The 24,243-nt window shown below is 57.2% G+C and overlaps 1 protein-coding gene across 6 annotated transcripts; it reads left to right on the top strand.

Moving 5' to 3' along the window:
- The first annotated feature begins 225 nt into the window (after window positions 1-225).
- MTG2 (mitochondrial ribosome associated GTPase 2) lies at window positions 226-14,616 on the top strand. 6 transcript variants are annotated; one of them, XM_047853445.1, is made up of 7 exons: window positions 226-257; window positions 7,777-7,967; window positions 9,889-10,036; window positions 11,179-11,294; window positions 12,034-12,252; window positions 12,377-12,515; window positions 13,132-14,616. In XM_047853445.1, the coding sequence occupies exons 2-7, from the start codon at window positions 7,782-7,784 to the stop codon at window positions 13,524-13,526; spliced, it is 1,203 nt and encodes a 400-aa protein (XP_047709401.1). In that variant the 5' UTR covers window positions 226-257; window positions 7,777-7,781; the 3' UTR covers window positions 13,527-14,616. The 6 variants fall into 6 exon arrangements, with proteins under 6 accessions (XP_047709401.1, XP_047709400.1, XP_047709404.1 ...); XM_047853444.1 differs by lacking the exon at window positions 226-257 and adding an exon at window positions 678-808; XM_047853448.1 differs by lacking the exon at window positions 226-257 and adding an exon at window positions 684-814.
- The last annotated feature ends 9,627 nt before the right edge of the window (window positions 14,617-24,243 follow it).

Raw genomic sequence — 24,243 nt, 5'->3', positions numbered from 1 at the left:
GTCGGACGGGGCTCCGGGTGTCTGACGCGGTGGCCGGGTGCCCGACGCGGTGGCCGGGTGCCCGCCAGCCGGCGCCCCTCCAACCGCGACACAGCCAACGCGGACTGCGCCCAAGGACGTGGGCCGGAGTAGGTCCTATCTTCCGCTCACGCTCCTGGGCAGGCCCTGCGCAGGCGCAGCCTGCCGGGGGCGGGTCCGGCCCCGGAAGTGATCTGACAGCCCGGGTCCGGGCCCCGGAAGTGACGTGTCCAGGAGCGGTGAGTGCGGGCGCTGGCGGGCGTCGGGGCGGCCCAGGGGACGGGGGCGCGGGGACGGCGACGGCGGGCACGCCTTGTGAGAGCGGCCTTGGGTCCCGGGCGCCCCCGCGTCCTTCCGTGCGTGTCTGCGTAACCGCCGGGGACGCACGGCCGCGCGAAAGGGCGCGAGCGCTCACACGTCCTGCGAAACATGTCGGAGCGCGTGTAGACGGAGCGCTGCCGCAAACGCGGCTCCCTGCCCCGCTTTCCCGCGCCGGGCGCTCCCGGTGTGGCGGGTGTCTCTGCGGCCCCCGAGCAGGCGTGCTCCCGGGTCCGGGGCGGGCGGCACCGCCACGGCGCCGTCCAGGAGCGAACGTGTGCGGAGACCGTGCAGTCGGGACGCCGACCTGGAGCTGCGACGGTGGAGTTGCTTCTGCCCCTGGACCCAGAGGATTTAGTGGGGAGGGTGCCGCCACCAGAACCAGACGGGAGCGGCCCGGAACCAGCTTCCTCGACGGCAGGGAGAGCAAGTGCCTCCGGGCCGGCTCTGCAAACAGCACGCACGCTCTTAGGTGGTTGTAAGGAATGAATTTTGAAATTTCTGTAGAAGGTTTAGAAGAGGTTCCTGGCAAAGAATAACTTCTGCGCAGCAGTACAACTGAGCTTAACGCTTTATAGAGCGAAGTAATAGTGTCCAAGGCCCTGCTGGCTCGGTTGGTCGGTTGAGGATCCGACTCTTGATCTGGGGGTGGGGAGTTCATAGCCCCACGTTGGACGGGGAGCCTACTTGAAGGAAAACAATAATAAGTAATTTAAGAAACAAACCGGAGGGATGCCTGGGTGGCTCAGACGGTTGAGCGTCCGACTTCAGCTCAGGTCATGATCTCAAGGCTCCTGGGTTCCAGCCCCACGTCGGGCTCTGTGCTGGTAGCTCAGAGCCTGGAGCCTGCTTCAGATTCTGTCTCTCCCTTTCTGTCTCTCCTCCTACCCTGCGGCGTGCGCGCTCTCTTTCTCTCTCAAAAGTAAATATTAAAAAAATAATAAAGTGGAGCCCTTGCCATGTGCTGAGTACCTTTCCAGCAATTGTAAAAGCCCCATCCTGTAATCATAACATCCACTGGACTCTGGACCCTGGGTTTCATCACTGTCTGGCCTTTACCTGCTGAACGGGCCCAGTAGACAGATGCTCCCAGGAGGAATCTGAGCTCACTTCCTGAGTTCCCGCAGTAGAGACCAGCACTCTCCAGAAGGACTCTCTGTAATGGTGGAAGTGGGATGTCCAGTATGGGGCCCGCTGACCACACGTGGCTGTCAGCACTTGAAATGTGCCTTGTGTAACTGAGGGACAGTATTTTTACATTTTTATTTATTTATTTTAAATGTTGTTTTTGAGAGAGAGAGCAAAGGAGGGGCAGAGACGGGGACAGAGGATCTGAAGCCGGTTCTGTGCCATCAGCACGGAGCCCGATGCAGGACTTGAACTCACAAAGGGTGAGATCGTGATCTGAGTCAAAGTCGGATGCGCAGCTGACCGAGCCACCCAGGCGCCCCGTTTTTAAATTATTAACTAATTTAAATTGAATAGCCCCATGTGGTTGGCTCATTGGGCAGTGCAGGGATGGCATTAGAAGGAAAACAGCAGTGTGGAACAAAGTTGAACTTGTTACTTATCGAGGGAAGCCCTGTCACTCAGGCATGCAATCAGCAGGCTTTTCCACCCGGCGCTGGAAGGGCCGGAAGGAGGAAGTAAGCCCAGTAGGCAAGATTCAGAGCGCAGGTCTCTGGCTGGCCCCTGTAGCCGATGACCTTCTCTGCCACAGGTCTCCGGGTTTCGTGTCACCGGTGCCCTGTACCTGGCGTCGGCCGGGGCTGGGTGCACGGTACAGCCCTGCAGCGGGCTTTGCCGTGGATGTGCTGGTGGCAATGCTGGAGGACTTGTCCCTTTACCAGTTTCCTCGCTCCGCCGCTGCCGCCTGACCACTCAGACCTCGGGGGAGCCACTTTCCCTCTTCATCTGCCAGTCGGGGGACTGAACGTACTTTGCTTACAGAGTAGTTGTGAGGCCCAGATAAGGCGATCCCTAAAAATACTCAGCTCAGTATTTTGCAACGCGGTAGACGTCTTGAATGTTGATAGTTACGCTTACTTCTAGGCACTTTTTATGTATGGCGCTATCGTGGATGAGACCGTTTTCTTCATTTTCCAGTTGTTTGCCGCTAGTGTATGAGTACAATTGGTTTTTGTGCGTTAACCTTGTAATCTGCAAACTTGGTTAATCGTTTTATTAATTTTAGTCATTGTTTTATAGGTTTTCCTGGGACTCTCTGTGAAACAATCGTATCTTCTGCGCTGTCACCTCTCCTTTTTTGTTTTGTTTTAATTCTTTATTGCAGCGTTTGAAACACAGTGTTGCGTAGCAGTGGTGAGCATAGCGGCCTTTTCTCCATCGTGGGTAACAGTCCAGTCTTTCTCCATCCCGTGTGATGGCCGCGTGGGCCAGATGCCCTTTGTCAGCTTGGAGATGTACCCTCCCGTTCCTCATTTGCCGCAGCGTTTCCTTTTCCTGATCACAAATGGCTGTTGACTTGGGTCAGGTGTGTGTGATTGCCAGTGGGAAGGGGGGGTGGGGTTGTAACTGCTAATAAAGCCTGTGTTCCAGGAGTCATCCCGCTTGGCCCTGGTTCGCGGTAGACTCAACTGGACCCTGTGTTGTCAGGGATTCTTCGTGTCTGTGTTCATGAGGGATGTTGGACTGTAATTTTCTCTGTAATATGAGGCTTTGGTACTAGAGTTTCACTGGCCTTGTAAAATGAGTTAGGTAGTGATCTCACTTCCTTTTTCTGAGAAAGTTTCTGTAAGATTGCTGTTATGTCTTCCTTGAATGTTCTTTAGAATCTCCCAGTAAAATCGTCTGAGTCTAGAGTCTTTTGGGGGAAGTTTCTTATGAGCAGTTTAACTTTTTTTAGTAGACACAGAGCTATTTAGATTTTCTACTTGTTGTATCAGTTGGGTAAGTGGCATTTTTCAAGAAATTGTCCATTTCACGTAAGTTGCTGAATTTGCTGGCAAAAACTTGTTCATAGCGTTCTCTTACCCTTTCCGTATCTGGACCGTTGGTGCTGAGAACCCCGTTTTAAATTCCTGACATCGGGGATCTGCGTTCACTCTTGTCTTGATCAGTCTGATGAGAGCTTTGTTAGCGCCATGAATCTTTTCAGTGTATCTTTTCAGTGGCTGTGGTGTTTTCCTGTCGTCTGCTAGGGTTTATTTCTGCTCTTTATTATTTCCTTCCTTCCACTTTGCACTTTCTGGTTTCTTGATCTTAGCTGGTTTTAGATTGTTCTCCTTTGCCAGGGTGAGCACGCAGAGCCCCGAGGGTCCCCTGAACTGGGCACGTTGTGCTGTCCTTGCCGTTCCTTTCAAAACGGAAGCGTGCCGTATAACTTCCGGGTAATCGGGGTTTCCTTAGTACTGTATGCTTACTGACTTCGGTCTTCTTGTAGCCAGAAAACACGCCACACCCTCCGTGGTTTCCATCCTCTTGAATCAATGCTTCAAGCTTTGCGTCCCGTCCGATGGTCTGTCTAGTGAGTGTTCCGGACGCCTGAAAATAGCGTCTGCTCTGTAGTCGTTGGATGAACTGCTCTGTGCATGTCAGATCGACCCTGTTGATAAGATCGCTCAGGTTTTCTGCATCTTCGTTGCTGTTTTCGGTTGTTTGCTTGTTTTCTCTTCAGCTACTTTTTTTTTCCTTTTATCACTTCCTCAGAGAGCGGGAGCAGTATTAAAATTCCCCACGATGGCTGTGCAGCGGTCTGTTTCTCCCTTCAGTTCTTTCAGATTTTGCTTCATGTGTTTTGAAGTTGTCCTTGTGCACATCTGTAGCTGCTCGGTGCCCTTGGGCCACTATCAGATGTCTTCCCTCGCGTCCGGTGATGCTGTTTCTGGACGTCTGTCTTACCTCAGTTACGCGTCTGGTTAGGTTAAACTAAACTCTTCTATTGTTTATTTTCTGTGTGTCCTCTCTGTTTCCGTTAGCCCTGTTCTTCTGAACCGTTGACGTGTTTTGAAGCGTCCCCTGTCCCTGTCGGTTGGCTCTCGGGCCGTCTCTGTGTTGCGTGTCAGCGGCGGCTCTGGGGGACACGGTGCACATGCCCAGCCTGTCCTCGCCTGCTCGGCGCTGAGGCTGGTGCGGGCCTCTTGCCCCCCACGGTCCCTTTCATCTCCCCGCGATCTGACGCTGTCAGGTGTGGGACCTCTGCCTGCGTTGAAAACCCACTGGACGGTGTTATAAATAAGTCTTGCTTGCCGTGATCTTACGTGTCTAATCTTACCAGGAAAATTGGCAGTGCTTGTAACTCATTTACCTTTTCTGTTGCTGCCTCCTGTTGCTGAAGATCTGGGTGTCCCTCTGGTGCCGTTTTCCTTCACCTCGGGAACTCTCGAGCATCTCTTGTAGAGATGCTTTTTCACCGTCTGAGACCGTCTCGTTTCATCTCCCCTCTCGAAGGGCGTTCTTGCTGGGCCTGTGATGCTGGGCGGACAGCCCTTGTCTTAAAGATAGCACTCCAGGATGGCTTAACGAGGTGTGGGACCCTGGCTCTGGCCCTGGAAAAGAGAAGGAGCTGTTGGTGGAAAAACCGGTGCCCTCCGAATGCCACCTGGAGTTTAACCCAAGTTGGGTTTTTAGTTTTGGCAAACGTATCCCGGTCACGTAAGACGCTAACGTTAGGGGAGACCGGCCAAGAGGTATATGGGAATATCTTTCACCTTTTTTTTGTAAGCCTAAAATCATTCCCAAATAAAAGTTCCTTGTAAAAACAGTATGCACTTACAGAAAGGTAACAGGAGGGTATCCCCGGGGCGGGGGGGTTGGGGTTCAGCCCAGCATGGGGGGTGGAGGAGGGGAGGGTTTGGCTGCTATGAGGATTGAGCCAGTGAACAAACATGTCCGGGACGCTGGAAGCGAGGACCTGGCAGTCAGAGAATGGAGTTGTCGAGACAGAAGGAGGAAATGAGTGTGCGTCCTGCGGCGTGCAATTGGGCACGTAGGTGTGAATTCCTGGATTTGGACAGACGCTGCTCGCTAGCTGTGGGTGGACAGGCGTAGCAGTGATGACAGGTGGGTGTGTGGGTGTGCGTACCTTTGTCTGCCCTCCGGGTCCCCCCTGAGAGCCCGCAAGCTGCGAAACCCCAGCCTGCCCAGCGGGCACGGGGGCTTCTGAATCCCATTCTCCACTCACAGCAACTGGGGCTTCTTGAGTAAAGGCTGATCTCAGGGTCGTCTGGGGAGAATACGAAGTGAGCCCAGAACGTTTTGTACCCGGAAGCAGGGAAGTCCTCAAAGATGGATGGGCCGCCACTGGCCAAACTGGGGACCGTTTGAACATGATAGATAGATGTGTAGATAGATAAATAAATACGTAAATAAATCATAAATAAGTAAACGCATGCATATCCAAGTGTAGCTCACTAAAACAGAAAAGCACGAGCCCACGACGGTGAATAAATGGAGAGCTAACGAGGAGGGGGAGGCCGGCAGGGACCCCAGAGGGCTGGAGCTCAGAGTGCATCAGGAAAGGACCAAGGAGACCCGGACCCTCTGCGGGGCTTGTGTGGCATTCTTGTCACGAGGGGAGGGGACGTCAGTCAGACGGGGACACACACCTGCTGCAGGACACCTGGCCCGTGGCCTCGAAGCGTCACTGGCACGAGAGCCAAGGCGAGGCTGAGGAGCGTCCCAGGCTAGGGACGCTGAAGGGAGGGCCGTGCGTGTGGCTGGCGGCCTGCTCGCGGGGGACGCCGGCTCCACGGGGGACATGCGTGGGGTGATCCGGGGCGTGGGGCGTCAGGTCGGCAGCTTCCCCGCAGGCGATTCAGGAAGGAAAGGGTCCTTCACCCCCGACTCTGCCTTTTCCATGACTGTGACAGTTTCCAAATGAGAAGCAAAACTCTTCAGTGCCTTGTTAGGAGAATTCCTACAAAGAATGTATCCCTTCCCTGCGGAGCCCGAATGTGGAGCCGGAGGCTCACGGGAGGGGCTTCTAAGGTCCAAGCAAATTCTGTCTCTTCTCCTGCTGTGTTACACACTTGGTGGCTTTCTAATTTTTTTTTTTTTTAATATTTATTTAGTTTTGAGACAGTGAACAGGGGAGGGGCAGAGAGAGAGGAAGACACAGAATCCCAAGCAGGCTCCAGGCTCGACACGGGGCTAGAACCCCCGAGCTGTGAGATCATGACCTGAGCCGAAGTCGGATGCTTAACCGACTGAGCCCCCCAGGCGCCCCTCTAATTATATTTTAAACATTACGTGTACGTTTCTTTTCCTATTTGCATATATATTTCATACTTAGAAACGGGAGGAAAGCTTTCTGAGTTTTCTTTTACGTGGCACACGTGTGCCCATGCATCAGAGACGTCTGAGAGTGGGTGGCTTTCAGGCCCTCACAGCAAAGGGAGAAGGGGCTGTCACCCCTAGAGGGCCAGGTCCCAGGCTGCCTCACATGTGGTCTTGGCACCTACAGATGTGTGGGCACTGGTAAGGGTGTGAGCAGCCCCCAGTTAGGGACAGGTGGCTCACACTGAGCACACACGTGGGCGGCCTGTTCACGGGGATTAACTCGGCCTGTCCTGCCAGCCCCGTCCCATTGACAGATGCACAGAGTGAGGCCGCACAGGGAAGAGTGCTTCTGGGTCCACACTGGGGACAAGGGGCAGAGGGGACATTTGCTTCCAGTCTGGGGGCATAACCACCGTGCTCCATAGCCCGTATTCTCACTGGTCCAGTTTGGCTATTTTTGAACTGCACAGGATAACCCACTAATATTTGAGTAATTGACTGTTTTAATACATTTTTTAATATTTATTTTGAGAGGGTGCACACACAAGTGGGGAAGGGGCAGGAAGAGAGAATCCCAAGCAGACCCCGTGCTGACGTAGGGCTCGATCCCACACACCGTGACACCGTGACCTGAGCTGAAATCAACTGACTGAGCCACCCAGGCACCCTGGGTGTTTTAAGAACTTTGTATTTGAGGCTCAGGTTTTCTTCTTAATGTTCTCACTGAGCAGATATTTGATAACCTGTAGAGGAGTGCATCCAGTGCTGCGGGAGGTTTAACGATTTAAATCCTTTGTACACACATCTTGCTCCCAAGTAAGACAGAGGCTGAGAAGGGCAGGTGGCCCTTCCTGGCTCGGAGCTGAGAGTGGTGATGGAAGACTGTCCTGTGAGTGAGTTTGTTTACGTGTTTCAAAACCACACGTGGAGATACTGCTGTGCACAGGCCTTTTCTTTAGTTTCAGTTTGCAGGGTTGTGGGTTTTGTTTTGTTTTTTTTAAGTTTATTTATTTTGAGAGAGAGAGTCCCAAGCAGGCTCCGCTCTGTCCGTGCAGAACCCGACTTGGGGCTCCATCCCACAACTATGAGATCATGACCGAAATCAAGAGTCAGATGCTTAACCGACTGAGCCACCCGGGCGCCCCTCGGTTTGCAGGTTTAAACCAGGCGTCTGATTTTGCCAATTTGATTTTTGTTAAGGAGCCATGGTGCCTTCGAGGCTTCTCTCAGTAGGACCGCGGACCGTGTTTGGGGGCGTGGGGCGCTGGACTCGGGTCGCGCCCGGCCAGCTCCCGTGGCACGCTCCCCCCAGGCTGCTCTCGGCCAGCTGTGCGGACCTCTCCAAGCACCAGGAGCCCCCCGGAAAGAAACCGCTCTCCGAGAAGAAGCTGGTGAGATTTCTGACCTTGAAGGAGGTTGCCTGCAGTTCCCTCTCTCAGAAGCAAGGCACACCGTTTTGAGATCTCATTTTCCTGTTCGCTCATTCTGATGCGTGTGATGCTACACGTGTGGCATCTTGAACACGATGAGATGGAAAGAAGGTCTGTGTGCGCCGAGTCCTGTGCTCGTGGACACTGCGAAGAGCGGGGAAGGCGCGTGGGTGCTGCCGGAGCGCCGTGCTCCTTCCCTGCAGCCGGGAGGGAGGGTGCACACTCATGGGAGGGGCAGAGAGAGGGAGAGAGAATTCCAGGCAGGCCAGCACGGAGCCCGACGTGGGGCTCAAACTCCCCCACCGTGAGCTCAATACCTGAGCCGAAGTCGAGAGTCGGACGCTCCACAGACTGGGCCCCCAGGCGCCCCGGGACGTGTGTACTAGGTACGTTCTTAAGTTTGTACGAGTAGTTCTTCATTTAAAACATCTTGGGGGGGCGGGAGAGGGGCATGCCTTTAGCTTTATACTTCTTTAAGCCTTACCTGGTTTTTGTTCTAAATTCACCAAGACCTACTAAGAACGTGAATGACCTTTGATTAAATTTAAGAAGATAGGTGCTTACGGCCCACTTTGTTTCCTCCTAAAGGGGTGTGGGCAGATAAGCATCACCTGGGCCAACAGTGTTTTCTGTGGACAACTTACCACGTACCTCAGCTTTGCATGGTCGTAGCTGAATGTACAAATTGAATCTAAGTTTTATTTTCCCTAGAATGTTCATCAGTTGTGCTTTTTTCCCATCACGTTGATCTTGATTATGTTGGCCTACAGCAAAGTTTTTGAAATAGTAATTCGTGGTTTTTCCACGTGGTGGTGCCAGAGAATCTTAAAATACTTGGGTATTAAAAAAAAAAAAAAAAAAAAGATCTGCTTATGCAGTAGCAGACAGAAATGCAGATGCCCTGGGTCCTGGTGGAGGGGCCTTGTGGATGGCCGCGTCCACCCGCACACGCGTGCAGGAGGGCGGCGGGTTCCCCGCTAGCGGGACACCGGCGCTGTGCCCTGGCACCTCGGAGAGCTGGCCAGGATGAGCTAATGTTTATCAAATGTGAACCTAGTTAGTTAGTTCTAGTTCTTCTCCTAGATTGTGCCTCCCTTAGGGGCCTAGAGCAACACTTACTCTCAGGTCAGGAGTTCTGTTTGTATTGCTACATTTAAACCTAAGCCCTCTTCAGGGGCGCCTGGGTGGCTCAGTCCGTCAAGTGTCCGACATCAGCTCACGCCATGATCTTGCAGTCCTTGAGTTCGAGGCCCGCGTCGGGCTCTGTGCTGACAGCCTGGAACCTGCTTCAGATTCTGTGTCTCCCTCTCTCTCTTTCTCCCCCACTCGTACTCTGTCTCTGTCTCTGTCTCTCCCTCTCTCTCTCTCTCAAAAATAAAGATTTTTTTTTAAAAATTAAAAAATAAATAAACATAAGCCCTTTTCAGTTGGGCTGCAGAAAACATTCTTTCTTTAAAGTTAGAAGCCTGGTAATCCACCAAGGACTCACGCATTCGTTATGGTGTCTTTCCATTAGTAAAGACCTGTTATTTCAGTAACGTATTTCTATTTGAAAAAACATGGAAAGATGCTTTGTTTAAGGAATGTTCTCTCAACAACTCTCATTTTCTTTAGTTTGGGAATGTTGACTTTGTTATCCAACCGAGTTCTGTGCTGACCACTTTTTACATGTGCCTTGTTGGCTGACGTGGGCCTACAAGTAGTAGGGGCTCGTGGGAACCTTTTCCTACTTTTGCACTGGAGGCGAGATTAGTGACCTTAGCGTCATTTACCTCTAGTCTTAAAACCTGTCATAGATGCAAAAGGCACATTCCACATGGCTGCCTGGTCCTCGCGAGGATCGTGGAGGGAGTAACGAGCGGGCTCGCTGTGCTCTCTGCAGAAGAGGCATTTTGTGGACCATCGCCGAGTGCTCATCCGAGGGGGATGTGGAGGCGACGGGGTGAGCTGTTTCCACAGTGAGCCCCGGAAGGAGTTCGGAGGCCCCGACGGTGGTGATGGAGGTGACGGTGGCCATGTCATCCTGAAAGGCACGTGTCCCCAGGGGCCGTGTGGGAAGGATCGGGGTGTCTGCTCCTCTTCGGGGTGGAGCGTCTCCAGCTTCTTATCCGCGTGGGAATTTGAATTCAAGTGTTGACGTATGGACATCATTTTTATTAAATTATATGTGTGTTCGTACTTAACGCCCCTGAACCAACTTCAGTGGTGGGTTTTTCTAAATTTGAGGAGTACAAAGTGCGTTTACTCTCAGGGAGTGTAACGTTCTAGTCCAGCACATAACAACAGGGTCGGTGTTGCTGTCCCGGTACGTGCCGGGAGGCTGTGGACTACGTTGACCACATTGTGGGGCTCGAGCTCATGAACCCTTGAGATCGTGACCTGAGCCAATACCAAGGGTCAGGCACTCAACTGACGGAGCCGCCCAGGCAAACCCGAAAGTGGAACTATTTTTACATTGATGATGGTATTATAGGTGATTTTGAATTTTCAGAAATTGTATTTTTTTGAAAGGAAGTGAGAATTTAGCTTTTTATTTTTTTTTTTATTTTTTAATTTTTTTTTTCAACGTTTTTTATTTATTTTTGGGACAGAGAGAGACAGAGCATGAACGGGGGAGGGGCAGAGAGAGAGGGAGACACAGAATCGGAAACAGGCACCAGGCTCTGAGCCATCAGCCCAGAGCCCGACGCGGGGCCCGAACCCACGGACCGCGAGATCGTGACCTGGCTGAAGTCGGACGCTTAACCGACTGCACCACCCAGGCGCCCCAGAATTTAGCTTTTTAAAATGTCACATTGTGGGGCGCCTGGGTGGCTCAGTCGGTTGGGCGTCCAACTTCGGCTCAGGTCATGATCTCACGGTTCGTGAGTTCAAGCCCTACATCGGGCTCTGTGCTGACAGCTCAGAGCCTGGAGCCTGCTTCCGATTCTGTGTCTCCGTCTCTCTCTGCCCCTCCCCTGCTTGCACTCTGTCTCTCAGAAAGAAAGAAATGTTTAAAAAAAAAATTTAAAATATCCCATTGCTCGCTCGGTAACTTGTGCCATGACTTCATTCCATGTTTCCGTATGCGAGCATTCTTAATGTCCTTAAACCCAACCAGAGGAAGTGGACAGTGTGCAGAGAATTCTGCTTTTAAGCCAACAATGGTGAAGGTCATTGCTTTGACTTGTAGCTGACCAGCAAGTCAAGTCGCTGTCCTCTGTGTTGTCGCGGTACCAGGGTTTCCACGGGCAAGCCGGCGGCCGGAAGAACTGCTCCGGGCGAGGCGGCGCTGTCCTCTACATCCGGGTAAGCCTGTCGTGGCCTCGGGGGGTGCCTCACAGGGGTCCCCTTGGCTCGGACACACAGCTGCCCGAGACCGAGACTTGGTCCTAATTTTATCCCACACGTGTGTATGACCCGTTCTCAAAAATCACAAAATAATTGTATTTAAAAAGTGGGACTCCAGGGGCACCTGGGTGGCTCAGTCGGTTGAGCGGCCGACTTCGGCTCAGGTCATGATCTCACAGTCCATGAGTTCAAGCCCTGCGTCGGGCTCTGTGCTAACAGCTCGGAGGCTGGAGCCTGTTTCGGATTCTGTGTCTCCCTCTCTCTGACCCTCCCCCGTTCATGCTCTGTCTCTCTCTGTCTCAAAAATAAATAAATGTTAAAAAAAAATTTATTATTATTATTTTTTTTTTTTTAAATAAAAACCGGAACTCCAGGGGTCCGCTCTTCCTCTGTCCTGACCCTCTCAGGCCATCTCTCTCTCAGATTATCCCAGTGTTTTCCGGATGCTTCCATCCACCCTAATGTTTTAGAAACACTGAAGAAGCCATCTGAATGCCGTGCAGGGATTATGACAGCCCCATAAAGTCCCTGTGAAGGTCGGGACCTTTCTCTTAGTGCTTCATAGCTCTGTGAAGGGGGACCTAGTGGTGCTCCCTCCCTCTGCTACACCCCCCTCTTCTAGACACGGACAGATGCATGGGGTCTGGTCCACTCACGTGTCTGCCCTCCAGCCCCGCAAGTGCTTCATTATTTTCAGGTCCCTGTGGGCACCTTAGTGAAGGAGGGCAGTGAAGTCGTAGCTGACCTGTCCTGCCCGGGCGCGGAGTACGTCGCCGCTCGGGGAGGTGCAGGAGGAAAAGGCAACCGCTTTTTCCTGGCCAATGACAACCGTGCACCGGTGACCTGTACCCCCGGGCAGCCCGGTCAGGAACGTGTCCTCTTCCTGGAGCTCAAGACGGTGGCCCACGCCGGGATGGTGAGTATCGTGTGGGGCCCCAGGCGGGAGGAGGGGGTGTGGGCACTGCCGACCGATAGACGCTCTGTCCCTGGTGCTGCCACAGGCGCCCCGCGATGACACCCCATCTCTGCCTCTCTTCCAGGTTGGGTTCCCCAATGCCGGGAAGTCCTCGCTTCTCCGGGCCATTTCGAACGCGAGGCCTGCCGTGGCGTCCTACCCGTTCACCACCTTAAAGCCCCACGTTGGGATTGTTCGCTGTGACGATCACCAACAGATAGCAGGTGGTACTTCATAGTCCTCTCCGAGGTTGGGTGTAGACTGTCCTGCGGAGCCGTGGTTCTGTCGGCCTTCAGAGCCGCCCCCCCAGATGCGGCCTTGCTGCAGCCCCTGTCGAAGTGCGGTCGGGAGTCGTGTGCTCCTTTCGGGCCCGAGGAAGGCCTGCCTCCCCCCTCGGCACTTGTCGCGGAGGTGACACGTGACCTCAGAGCTTTCCCCGTGCCATTCCGAGGGAAGAAAACTTTTTCCCCGGGAGGGAAGGTGCCCGTTAAACGCAGTGAGCCTGCTGCTCACGTGACTCGCATAGCACTTTGCATCTGCAGAGTGCTCTATAATAATTTCTGTCAGCAATCCAGTTCCTAACAGTTTACAGGAGGCCGTTTTCCCCTTTTCTGAATCATTTTTACAGCCAGAGGCTGGCGTGTGTTCACTGTTCCTTACCGGGCGGCCCCCCCCCCCCCGCCCCCCGCCAGCCTGTCCCCTCATACCTCAGCCTCTGGCAGCTCAGAGCCACCGTGCCCGGGATGGCAGCCGGCCCGATGGGTCGCTCCGGCGGGAAATCCGGTGGCATCCGTGTCCGGGGTTCCGGAGGCAGCCCCCCTGCTCTGTCTCCCCCTGCAGTGGCGGACATCCCGGGCATCGTCCGGGGCGCGCACCGGAACAGGGGCCTGGGGAGCGCCTTCCTCAGGCACATCGAGCGCTGCCGCTTCCTCCTGTTCGTGGTGGATCTCTCGGAGCCAGAGCCGTGGACTCAGCTTGAGGACCTGAAGTGGGAGCTGGAGCAGCACGAGGCCGGCCTGTCCCAGCGACCCCACGTGGTCGTGGCAAATAAGGTCGACCTCCCCGAGGCCAGGGCTGCCGTGCCCTGGCTGCGGGCGCGCCTGGGCCCGAGCGCCGTCGCCCTGTCGGCGGCCACCGGGGAGAACGTGGAGGCGCTGCTGCTGCGTCTGCAGGAGCTCCACCGCCAGCACGAGGCCACCGAGCTGCAGCACGGCCGCCAGCCGCTCAGGTGGTAGGCACCCCCCCCCCCCCCCCCCCCCCGCTCGGCGCGGAGACGAGAGTCGCTTGCGAAGAAGAATCGGCAGGCAGCGTTGGTGCCGCGCCCACCGGGGCTCCCCCTCCGGCAGACTCCGCCCCTCCCGTACCCGCCGGCGGGCGGAGGGGGTCTCGTGCATGTCGCTCGGCGCCCTCATCGGCGAGGACCCCGTGGCCGTCACATGCGGCCGAGCGGCCTGAACTTAGATGAGCCAAGCGGAAAACCGCGCCCCGGGCCCGAGCGGGAGGCGCGGGCCCAGGAGCCCCCACACCGGAACCGTCAGTGCCGGCAGCCGCCCCCGAGGCCCGCACGTCCTAGGAGGGGACAGGAGGGCGCGGGGACCGGGTGCGCCCACAGGCGCGAGGCTCTTCTCAAATGCCCCCGTCTGAGAGCAGCAGGAAGGGCGACGCCTCCCCGGTTGTTCCCAGACGGAGCTGTGCTGCGCGGAGCCGCTTGCGTCACGACTGAATGCACCCAATATCCGACCCGGGGACGCGGCTGGCTCCCGGCCGCGTGCGGCTTATTAACTCAGGGCGCAGACTTGTGTTCCCCCCAGATAAAGTCTGACGCTTGGGGCACGGCCCTGAGGACCCTTTAGGGACAAAGTGGATGGGGAGCAGGGGACCCTGGATCCTGTGGGGACTAGCCACGGGGGTCCCCGCCGCCGGCTGCTGGGCCTGGGGGGCTGGGTGCCGGGCGCCCCCTCAGATGATAAACTTGACCTGAGCCCTCAGGAGCAGCTCCGTTCTGAACTTCCGTCACATCTGCGCTGGAACCAGAGTCCCTTGCCTGCAGCTTTATTTTAATGTCTGATAATTTCCGAGGTCCTTGTGTTCTGGAAACACAGATGGGTTTTGCGATCTCTTTGCTCTCTCTGGGGCCACCACAAAGGCTTTCGTAGAGCCGCATTAATTATCGTGGCCTTTCATCTCTGGCTGGGCCCCGGCACGCGGTACTCTGCACAGGGGCGACACTGGCTGCCTCCCCGCGTCTGCCCTGCTCTCGGCCGGGCCCCCGGCAGCCTCAGCGCCTGACCCAGAAGACGCTCTAATAAATATTTATGGAACGAAGAAAGGAATGGTGTCTGATGTTAGGTACGTTTAAGTTTCTTTTAGTTTGAAAATACCTTGAGGGGCGCCTGGGTGGCTCAATGGGTTTGAGCATTGGACTTGATCTCGGCTCAGGTCACGATCTCACAGTCACGAGATCGAGCCCAGCATCGGGCTCTGCATTGACAGCAAGGAGCCTGCTCGAGGTTCTCTCTCCTTCTGTCTCTGCCCCTCCCCTTTCCGTGTGCGCACACTCTCAAAATAAATGGACGTTTAAGAAAAATATCTCTCTCGGGGTGCCTGGGTGGCGCAGTCGGTTAAGCGTCCGACTTCAGCCAGGTCACGATCTCGCGGTCCGTGAGTTCGAGCCCCGCGTCGGGCTCTGGGCTGATGGCTCAGAGCCTGGAGCCTGTTTCCAATTCTGTGTCTCCCTCTCTCTCTGCCCCTCCCCCGTTCATGCTCTGTCTCTCTCTGTCCCAAAAATAAATAAACGTTGAAAAAAAAATTAAAAAAAAAAAAAAAAAGAAAAATATCTCTTGTAAAGGCACGTGGTTGGCGGGAGGACTCGCTGAGTGGCCAAGGCCCCAGTGCCATCCCCCTCCCGTCCCAGCCCCACACCGGGGCCACCTCTCACGATTGTGGATAGGGGAGATGCGTGCCGTCTGGGACCTACACAAGGCGTCCAGCCCTCTGTGTGGCCCATCCTTTCCTTGGAGCTGACCTCTGCTTTGGGCCACTTGCCCTTGTCTGTCCTAACTAACCCCTGTCCCTCCCTGTCCCCCTCTCCCCTGAGGATTCCCTCTCCGGTGCTCTCCACCTGCGGTTCCCATGTGGCCTGTGCAGGCTGCCCCCCAGGCTCTGCCCCTTGCTTCAGTCCCTCCCGTCGAGGTGGCTGTCACTTGGTTCCTCATGGCCTTTCTAGAAGTGGCTGTGACGACGGGGGCCTGAGCCTCAGGATGCTGCGCTCCCCAAACCCGCTCACTTTTGGCCCTAAGGCCTGGCACCCCCCACTTCCAGAGCGCCTGCACCCACTTGCTCCAAAGAACAAATCTCCAGGCTCCAGCATGGCTCCTGAGGGTGCCTTCAGCACCTTGCCCTCGGCTCTGTCCCCACCCCACCCCAAGAGATGGCCCTGCTCTGCTGGCCTCTGGGGAAGCTGGCTGCCCTCCCTTTGTCTTTGCAGAGGCCCGTCTGTCCCCCACGCCTTTCCCAGCCTGGTGGGTGCGAGTGGACATGGCAGTTCCAGGAGAAGGACAGGGAGGTCGGCCACCTGCCCTGAGATTCGAGGGTAACCGCAGATGACCACAGCTTTGTGCTGCCTGTCCTGTCCCGTCCTGTCCTGCTAGAGGTGACTCTGTCCCTGCCTTTAGCCCGGGCTGACCGGTGACCTGTCCTAACCTGCAGAATGTAGGGTGGGGACCGACAGGCCTCCAGCCTGCAGCTCCCCAGGCCCGGGTGAGGCAAAAACACGCCGTCCACACTGTCCGCGCGGGGTCCGGGCCACACCGTGGGTTCAAGCCAGGAATGTGGGGCCGGGGTCCACATCGGTGTGTGGCTCAGGTGCAGAGTGAGCTGGGGATGGGGCTTCTCCATCCGGGCGCCTTGAGACCCTGATCTCTCCCGTGCGCCCAGCTCAGCTATCTGGGGACAACGGCCTCGGGCTCCTTGGCAGGCAGCCCAGGTGTGGTGGGGCCCGGAGGCCCTCCCTGTGGCCCTGCAGCGCCACAGCAGACCTGCTCCACCCAGACACGAGTGCCCTCCTGAGAGGGGAGCAGGCCAGGGACGTGGCGGGGGGAGTTGGTTCCCGTGACAAAGTCCATACGCTGGGGGCTTACAACGAGAACCTCATTCCGTCCCAGCTCTGGAGGCCCCAAGTCCAGCATCACGGCGCGGGCAGGGCAGTGCCCCCTCGGGAGGCGCCGGGGGATCCTGTCTCCCCAGGGGTCCTGGGCTCGCACCATGCCCCTCCGGTCTGCCTCCGCGGTCACGTGGCTTCTCTGTGCATCCCCTCATCCTACGAGGACACCAGTCACCGGACTTTGGGCCCACGCCGAGCCAGGACGACCTCATTCTGAGATCTTTAATTCTATCTGCAAAGGACCTATTTTCAAGTCGAAATAAGGTCACATCCTGAGGTTCTGCTGGATATGAACGGGGGAGCGGCCAGTCAAGCCAGGATAGCCCCCTTTTTACCTGACATCATGTATGTTTTGCAGGGTGCCAGTCCCCTCCTCTCTCCAGCCAGCAGCATGCGTGGTGTGGCCCCTGCACATCCCAGATCCTCCCTCCCCGCTCTGGGCCACCTGCTCCCTTGGGGCAAAGGCCCCTCCTCCCCTGGCCTGGCAGCTCGCGCTGCCCCTCCCCCGCGCCAGCTGTTTCTGGGCCACACTAAGCGCTCCCTGTGGTCCGCGTGCCCTTCCCCAGGTACCCCGTGAAATTGGGGAGGCCTCCCCCGCGGGGCCCACCGTGGGCCTTGTCAGCCTGTCTCGGCTCCTGCGGCCACCTGGCTCGTGCAGCGACTCCTGCCCTCACGGGGTTCGCTGACAACAGGCACCTGTGATGTGCGCTGTGCCAGGACGGTGCCCTTGAGGACCACGTATGTGTGTTGGGGCGTACCACGGAAGGCCACCGAGCCGAGAGCTCTGCTCAGCGACACGCGGGAGCAAACCGGACACCGCACCCCACCCCCGAGGCCACACGTGGGGTTGCGTTTCAACGGTACTCCTGAAGACCTGCCCAGATGGGTGGTGGATGTGTGGTGCTCAGGGCTCTGGGGGCATCACGAGGGGCCCCCATGACAGCTGTCCTGTGTCTTGACTGTGGTGACACGATCTGCACAGGTGGTAAAATCTCCTAGAACTTCGTGTTTCTCGGGTTGCACAGCTCAGTTTGGGAAGGTGAAGGGGTAGAGCTGGACGGCAGTGACAGGTGCACAGCGTGACCGTGCCTGGTGTCACTTAAGGTCAAAGGGGAGATTCTGTGTATTTGCGATGAGAGCATTAACTAGGCACCCGCCCCACGCTCGCACGCGAGTGCAGGTGGCCCCCGTGCTGTGGTCCCGCTGGGCGGTCCTGTACGCGGCTCCCACGGGGAAACTGGGTGAGGAGCGTGGGGTCCGCGTTGTCTCTTACGATTGCGTGTGAATCCACGACAGCCTCCAAAGAGAAGGAAAAGCGGGAAAGACACCGGAGAAGCCGCTGCTCTGGGATGAACTCCGTGGAGACGGGGAGATCGGGCCTGCGTCGTCCCCTCTGTCACCAAGCCTGGCGTTCCTGACAAATGTTAAAAGCAGACACATAAGGTTGAAAGGACACAAAGCCACCCCTGGGCATCAGGCTTCTGCAGGGAATATCCTTCCTGAGTCCAGGGCACCATGGGGGTGAGTGGGTGTGCGCAGAAATTCCTCGAGACCCGCCGAGCACGGGTCTGCTCCTCACGGCCTGCACTGGGGCTCTGATGTCAGCATTGCTCCAGGCTTCTGAAAGGCCAGATGGGGCAGGGGAACCCCCAGGCCACCTGGCCCAGAGTGCACAGTGCCACACAGGCTAAGGGGAGTCGCAGTACCTTGTGATTCCACAGTCCACAGGCCTCTAAACTTCCGGGGCACAGCCAGGGTTGCCTGGGGGCCATGGGGGCCACAGATGGGGTACTGAGGGGTAGTGTCCGTCCTGTGATCATTTGGTTCCTTAAAGAAAAAGTCTTTGCAAAAAATTGATGGGTACCAAAATTGATGGGTACCAATGGCTCCATATTTCCCCCGGAGCCGGGAAATCACTCCGATTTCTGCCTTGGCCATGGTCTATTACTACACCCGTATGCTATGCCTGTTACATTCAGCACTGGGAGTTGTGCTAACCCCGCCTCCAGCCTGGTCTCCCTCATCTGTTCGGTGGGGACGGTAAGGCCGGGGGAGCAGGGTCACCCCTGGCCTGGCCTGGGCGTCTTCTGCTTGTTCACATCGGCCCCACTCAGGATACTCCAGGAAGCACACCCAGGGGTCCAGGCCTCGGGCCGACACCCCTCCAGCGCCCCCACCCAACCACCCTGTCCTTTCCACACAGCTGGGTGGCTTCTTAGAGCTGGGCCCTCCCCTGGACCCCCTCCCCCACAGAGTCATGTCCCTGAGAAGGGACAGGGAGGGTTGCCGGATGTGTTGATTTGAATTTCAGATCCACAACAAAGAGCTCTGCACACTTACGCTAAAGCGTTAGCTGTTGCAAATCCGAAATCCAGATAGCATGGGCTCCTGTCTTTTATCTTCCTGCCTCAAGTGAGGAGGTGTGGGAAGGGGGGTCGGGGAAACACAAAGCTCAGTGCCTGGAGGGAGGGCTGGAGGGGAGCGGGGGCACCCCCTGGCCTAGGGCACCGCCTTCTTCCAACCCCTTAGAGGGAAGCCCCTGGCAGGCGGAGGGAGGCTGCAGGCTTGCAGCCAGGACCAGAGGCAGGTGCAAACCCCCCGCCCCCATGTGATTCCCCCACCTACTGCACCCCCACCCACCCCGCCCCGGGTCTCTGCCCTGCCCACGCTGCCCCAGGCCTGCCTGGCTCACACTCTGCTGTCGCACTGTCCTCCAGGGAGGCCCCCTTCAGCCCCAGGGACAGGCCTTCAGCTGACAAAGTCCAGGGGAGGCCTCCAGGTTGGGAGGGTAGAGTCAGAAAATTCCCCCAGCAGCCTGGACCCCCACCCCAAAAGCACGTGTTCTAAGTCACTTCCGCACTCCACCTGTGTTAGGACAGCCCTAACCGACCACTTCTAACCAGCTTCCCCCTGGTGTACTCGGGGTGGCCCCAGCAGAAGCCACCCCCTCTCAGAGATAGTGGACGCCTTCCCAAGTGACTCAGAGGAGCCAGCCTGGGCCTGCCCCAGTGCCAGCTGGCTCACGGGGACCACTGAGGAATGTCTGGGATCCACAGATGACCAAAGGGGGCATCTCAAAGGGCCCAGTTCTGATCCCAGGAAATATCCTTGTGGCCCCAGTAGATTCCCGTAGCCTGGTGACCCCACAGAACCACTGCACCACCAGAGGGGCTTTGTCCAAGGGCTCTGACCTCCCAGCTGGATAGATCTGGAACCCTTGACCCAATCAGTGTGTAGCATAAGGCCCAGCAGGTAGCAGGGGCTCGAGAAGGTTCACTGATACCATCCCTGCATGCACTCATGGTATGTCCCTGTCTGAAATCCCTGCATTAGAATGTGACTCACTTGGACTTAAAGCAGGCCCTCTGTTCAAGTGGAAATCTCCATCTTTCCCTGAGTAGTCCATCACACTTTAGCATGAATTAATAGATTCGTGGGCCTAGGAGCAGGACCGAGCAGAACCTCAGCTGACAAAGAAAGCTTGTGGGCCCTGGGGGCACCAGGGGGAGCTTGCCCACCTGTCCAGCCCCCTGGCTTCCCAGGAGCGTGGGGTTCTGCCAAGCTGGGGAGCCAGCTGAGGCCGGGGCCTGGGAAGGAGGGCAAAAGGCAGGCTCTCCCCCATGCACTGAGTTGCCCCAACTCCTACACCGCAGCTAGGAACCAGGGTTTGCTGGACTCTTTAAAGATCATCAGCATTTAAAGTAGAAGCATTTAAAGATCATGAAATTTGTCATGTTTGAATTTGGAAACTGGTGTGACTTTGGTGTGTCACAGATGCGTTTGCAGCCCAGCACAGTTCGTCACCTCCCCTCCTTACGCCCAAAAGCATCTCCTCTCTCCCTTCTCTTTTTCTTTTGAAGGAGACAGTAGTCCCTCCTCCTAACCCGCCGTCGGGCTCCCCACGGGAAGCAGAGGACTTGACTCCCCTTGACTCGAGGTCGGAAGGTCAGGTGCAGCCTGGCTCTGCGTCACGTGCCGCGCCCTTCACGTGACGTCCATCCCCTGGCGCGGGCATCTCGTCCCGTCACCTGGACACGAGGAGGGTGAGCCCAGGACAAGAAGGTGCCCCGGAGAGAGACCACAGTCACACGACGCGTGTCACAGCACATTGTCACAACCGTTCTGTTTCACCGTTATTGTTAATCTCCCACTGCGCCCGGTTAGGGTTTATAAACCGCGCTCGACCAAGGGCGGGGTGTGTGTCGAGGAAAACACTTGGTGCGTGTAGGGCTTGGTGCCCCCACGCCTTCGGGCTTCCGTGGGGGTCTTGAAGCCGGGTCCCCACAGGTAAGGGGGGGGTGCTCTTGTATTTTGGGGCCCTTCTGAGCAGATTTCACAGCAAGCTGCCTGTTTCCCTGGGGGGGGGGGGGAGGATGTCCTGGTCAGGTCCCTGCATGGCACCCTGTGGACAGGACAGATGTCACAGGCATGTGGCCTCAGCCTCCTGACTTTTCTACCCTCAGAGTCTAATGCGTTAAAAGATTGCTTTCTGGAGCACCTGCCTGGGTGGCTCGGGTGGTCGGTTGAGCATCAGACTCTTGATTTCAGCTCGGGTCATGATCCCAGGGTCATGGGATTGAGCCCCAAGTCAGGGCTTGGGATTCTCACTCTCTGTCTGCCCTTCCTTCCACTTGTGCATGCTCTCTCTCTCTCTCTCTCTGTCCCCAAAAGTAAAAAAAAAGAAAAGATTGCTTTCCTACCATTGTAATGACCATTACAAACAGCTAATTATTATTTTACTAAATAGCTGATTCACTTCCCCATTTTTTCTTAATCAAAGACACAGACCTCCCATGGGCAGGAAGGCTCTGTTGCCCCCCGAGACAGAGGGATGCCAGCCCAGGCCAAGTATTGCTGGATAGGACATTTTCAGCACCTCACACTGCAAAACCCCATCTTGTGTCAGCCGTAGGAAGGAAAGGGTATTTGGTGACTCATGAAACAGAAAGATCCAGACGCTAGCTTTAGGCAGGGCTGGATCCAGGCGCTCGGACGATGGCACCAGGAAGCTGCCTCTTCCCAGGGTTTGACAGGCCTTCCTCTGCCTTGGCCGCAGAGCTGTGCTCCCGCCAGGGGGCAGCCTCAGTGAGGGCGGCGCTGGGGGCCACCAGCTGCAGGGCAACGCGGGCTTCCCAGAGTCCCAGCCAAGGTCCCAGCACTGCTGCTCTCCGGCTGGGCCCGGGGTGTGCGCTACCCCAACCTGTCACGGGGATTCTGACCAGCCACGCCTGGGACCCGCACCGGTCCTGAAGCCTGTGGGTGGGGCTGGCCCCCGGGACCCGCTGGAGTGAAGGGGGAGTGGTTCCCCAAAGAAGGGGCAGGGGGCCAGACGCCTGTGTGCATTTCCGAGGGGCTCCAGGTGCCCGGGCTGTCGGGCTCGGGACCAGCCAGAGAAGGTGGCCCCTGGGGGCTGGGGTGCTGGGAAAGTGGTCACAGGAGGAACCAGCACCAATTCAGCCACTCAGCTGTGGGACCTTGAGCAGGTCATTATTCAACCTCTGTGCCTCAGTGTCCTCACCTGTCAAACGGAACAGAAGCACCTCATCTGTCTGACGACCAGATGAGTGTAGATGGGAAGCGGGTTCACGATGGGGCCTGGGGCTCAGTGAGTGTTAGACACCGGGAGCTGTTCCTGCCCGGAGAACATTCCCTGTGCCAGGTTCCACGGCCATGCTTCCTCGCCCCTTCCCTGGTCCTGACCTGCTGGACCCGAGTCCCTGCCTTCTTCCTGTGGGGCTTGACCCTGAGCCCTGACCCCGACCCCTCCTGTAGGATCCCCAGCTCCCGGATGGCCCCCGCCAGTGTGGGTCACCGTCACCGGATGTGCCCTGAGGACTGGAGGGCCGGGCCCGGTCCCCCAAGTATCAGGCACAAGGTGTCCTTTGCCACCTGCAGCCCCTGTGAGGACGCTGTTAGATCTGCAGGGGCCGAGGCTGGAAGGTGGCACAGCCCAGACCACCTGCCCGTCCAGCCACGCCCAGATCCCATGCTCATTTCCACAGAAAGGAAGGAAAGCAGGGGCAGAGGTGAGCCCTCTAGGTGCCAGTGCAGAGGGGACTCCTGGAGCCCCTCCAGCCAGCCTGCCTGCTGCCAGGCGGGAGGCACAGGTCAGCACAGAGCTACCCGCTGGGTACAGGGCAGATAGCATGGACGATGGGGCCATTTCTGTAATGATGGGCGGGGCAGAGCCAGCGCCCCCTGGCCCCTGGGGGCCCAGGAGAGAGCCTCAGGGATCCCCGCCCCCCGCATCACCCTGCCGAGCCAGGACCGCATTCTGTGGAGGAAGAAACTGAGGCCCAGGAGCCCCTGCCTGGCCCCTGAGACTTACTGGGACAGGAAGGAGAAAGGGCTAGATGTTCCCTTAGGATGCCTGGCTTCAGTCACAGCCTCTCCACAGACCCGCTGGGCAGGTGGGGCAGTCCCCTCTTCCAGGCCGCAGTTTCCTCTCCAAACACACTCCCTGCCCGACCTGGGCATTGGATATTGGGGCTTCCCACTCCATAGCCCACCTTGCCTCTTCCCCCTTCTCTCCTCTACTTGCTGGCTCAGGAGGGGTGACTTTTCCCGGCTCCTTGTGCACAACACAACAGAGCACAAACAGCCGATACTCAACACGTGCTTGTGTTAAGATCAACAGCTCTGAGCTCCGGTTCCAAGGCTCCCCAGAGCCCCCTCCTGGACAACACGGAGGCCCCTGGTGCTCAGGGGAGCACAGGGGAGACCCCAGTGGAATGGGAGGGTGGAGTCCTGGCCCCCAATGTGTACTGGGTTTGTGATGTGGGGTGAGTCTCCCAGAACCCAGAGCCCTGGCTCCCACATCTGCAGAGTGGAGAATGTGAGCACCCCTCGTGGGCTGGCTGTGAGGACAGAGGGGCTCCAGCAAGTGTTGCTGGAAAAGGTTCTTTGCACCCACAAGCCCAGCCGTGGGTGTGAGGATGGGTGGGGGTGGAGGACAGACGGCCACGTGGCTCCCCCAAACGGTAGGGCTCCAGAGCCGGAGGGGCCCCAGCCGTCCCTGCCGTGGCCCCGGCTCCCCAGAGGAAACACCGGGTAACTTTCCCTTTTGCAGAAAGGTGGGGGGTGCCCGCATGGCACCCTGAAAACATAGGGTCCACACCAGCCTGGGAGGGACGGTGCCTGGAACCTGTTCCCAGGGGCACCCCTTTGCCTGCACGCCCTTCTTTCGGGCCCCAGGCTCGGTCCCTGCGGCGTCTTGGAGCGCCCCGCCACCGGGGTCAGTCCATGTTGCGAGCGCGTGAACCGCCACCCTTCACACAGGCTCCCAGCCCCTGGCTAGTGAGCTGGCGGCCCCTCCTCTCCAGCCCCTGCCCTGTTGATGTCCCCTGCAGTCCTCAGTCCCCGTGGAAATGGCCATTAGTTGGTTGTCCACCTCCCAGCCGACCAGCACCCCTTACGGTGCCCGGCACACAGTAGGTACTCAATGAACAACAGCTGCTGGCGTGGGCGAGCCCCTGCAGAGGCTGCCGCTCCCGCCCCGGGCCCGCCGGCTTTGTGTCCCCTCCCGGTGCGCCTGCTTCCAAGGAGAAAGGCCCCCTTGGCGTGTTTGTTTGCCGCAGGACTCAGGCCCAATAAAGTCGGTGTCTTTCTTCTCTCCTCCTCCAGCCTCACGCAGGAGCTCGGGGAGCAGCAGTTTCCAGAGATTGAAGACAAAATTGCTTGAAAGCCTGCGCTTTTATCCTCCAATTTGTAGCCATTTAGCAGGGCTGGGCGGAGGGGCAGCGAGGGCTCTGGCTGTGCTGCTGGCACGGAGGCGCCCACCGCTGCAGAGG

The sequence above is a fragment of the Prionailurus viverrinus genome, chromosome A3 (genome assembly GCF_022837055.1).
Source record: "Prionailurus viverrinus isolate Anna chromosome A3, UM_Priviv_1.0, whole genome shotgun sequence".
Classification (NCBI taxonomy): domain Eukaryota; kingdom Metazoa; phylum Chordata; class Mammalia; order Carnivora; family Felidae; genus Prionailurus; species Prionailurus viverrinus.
This window is presented reverse-complemented; position numbering and strand designations above follow the sequence as displayed.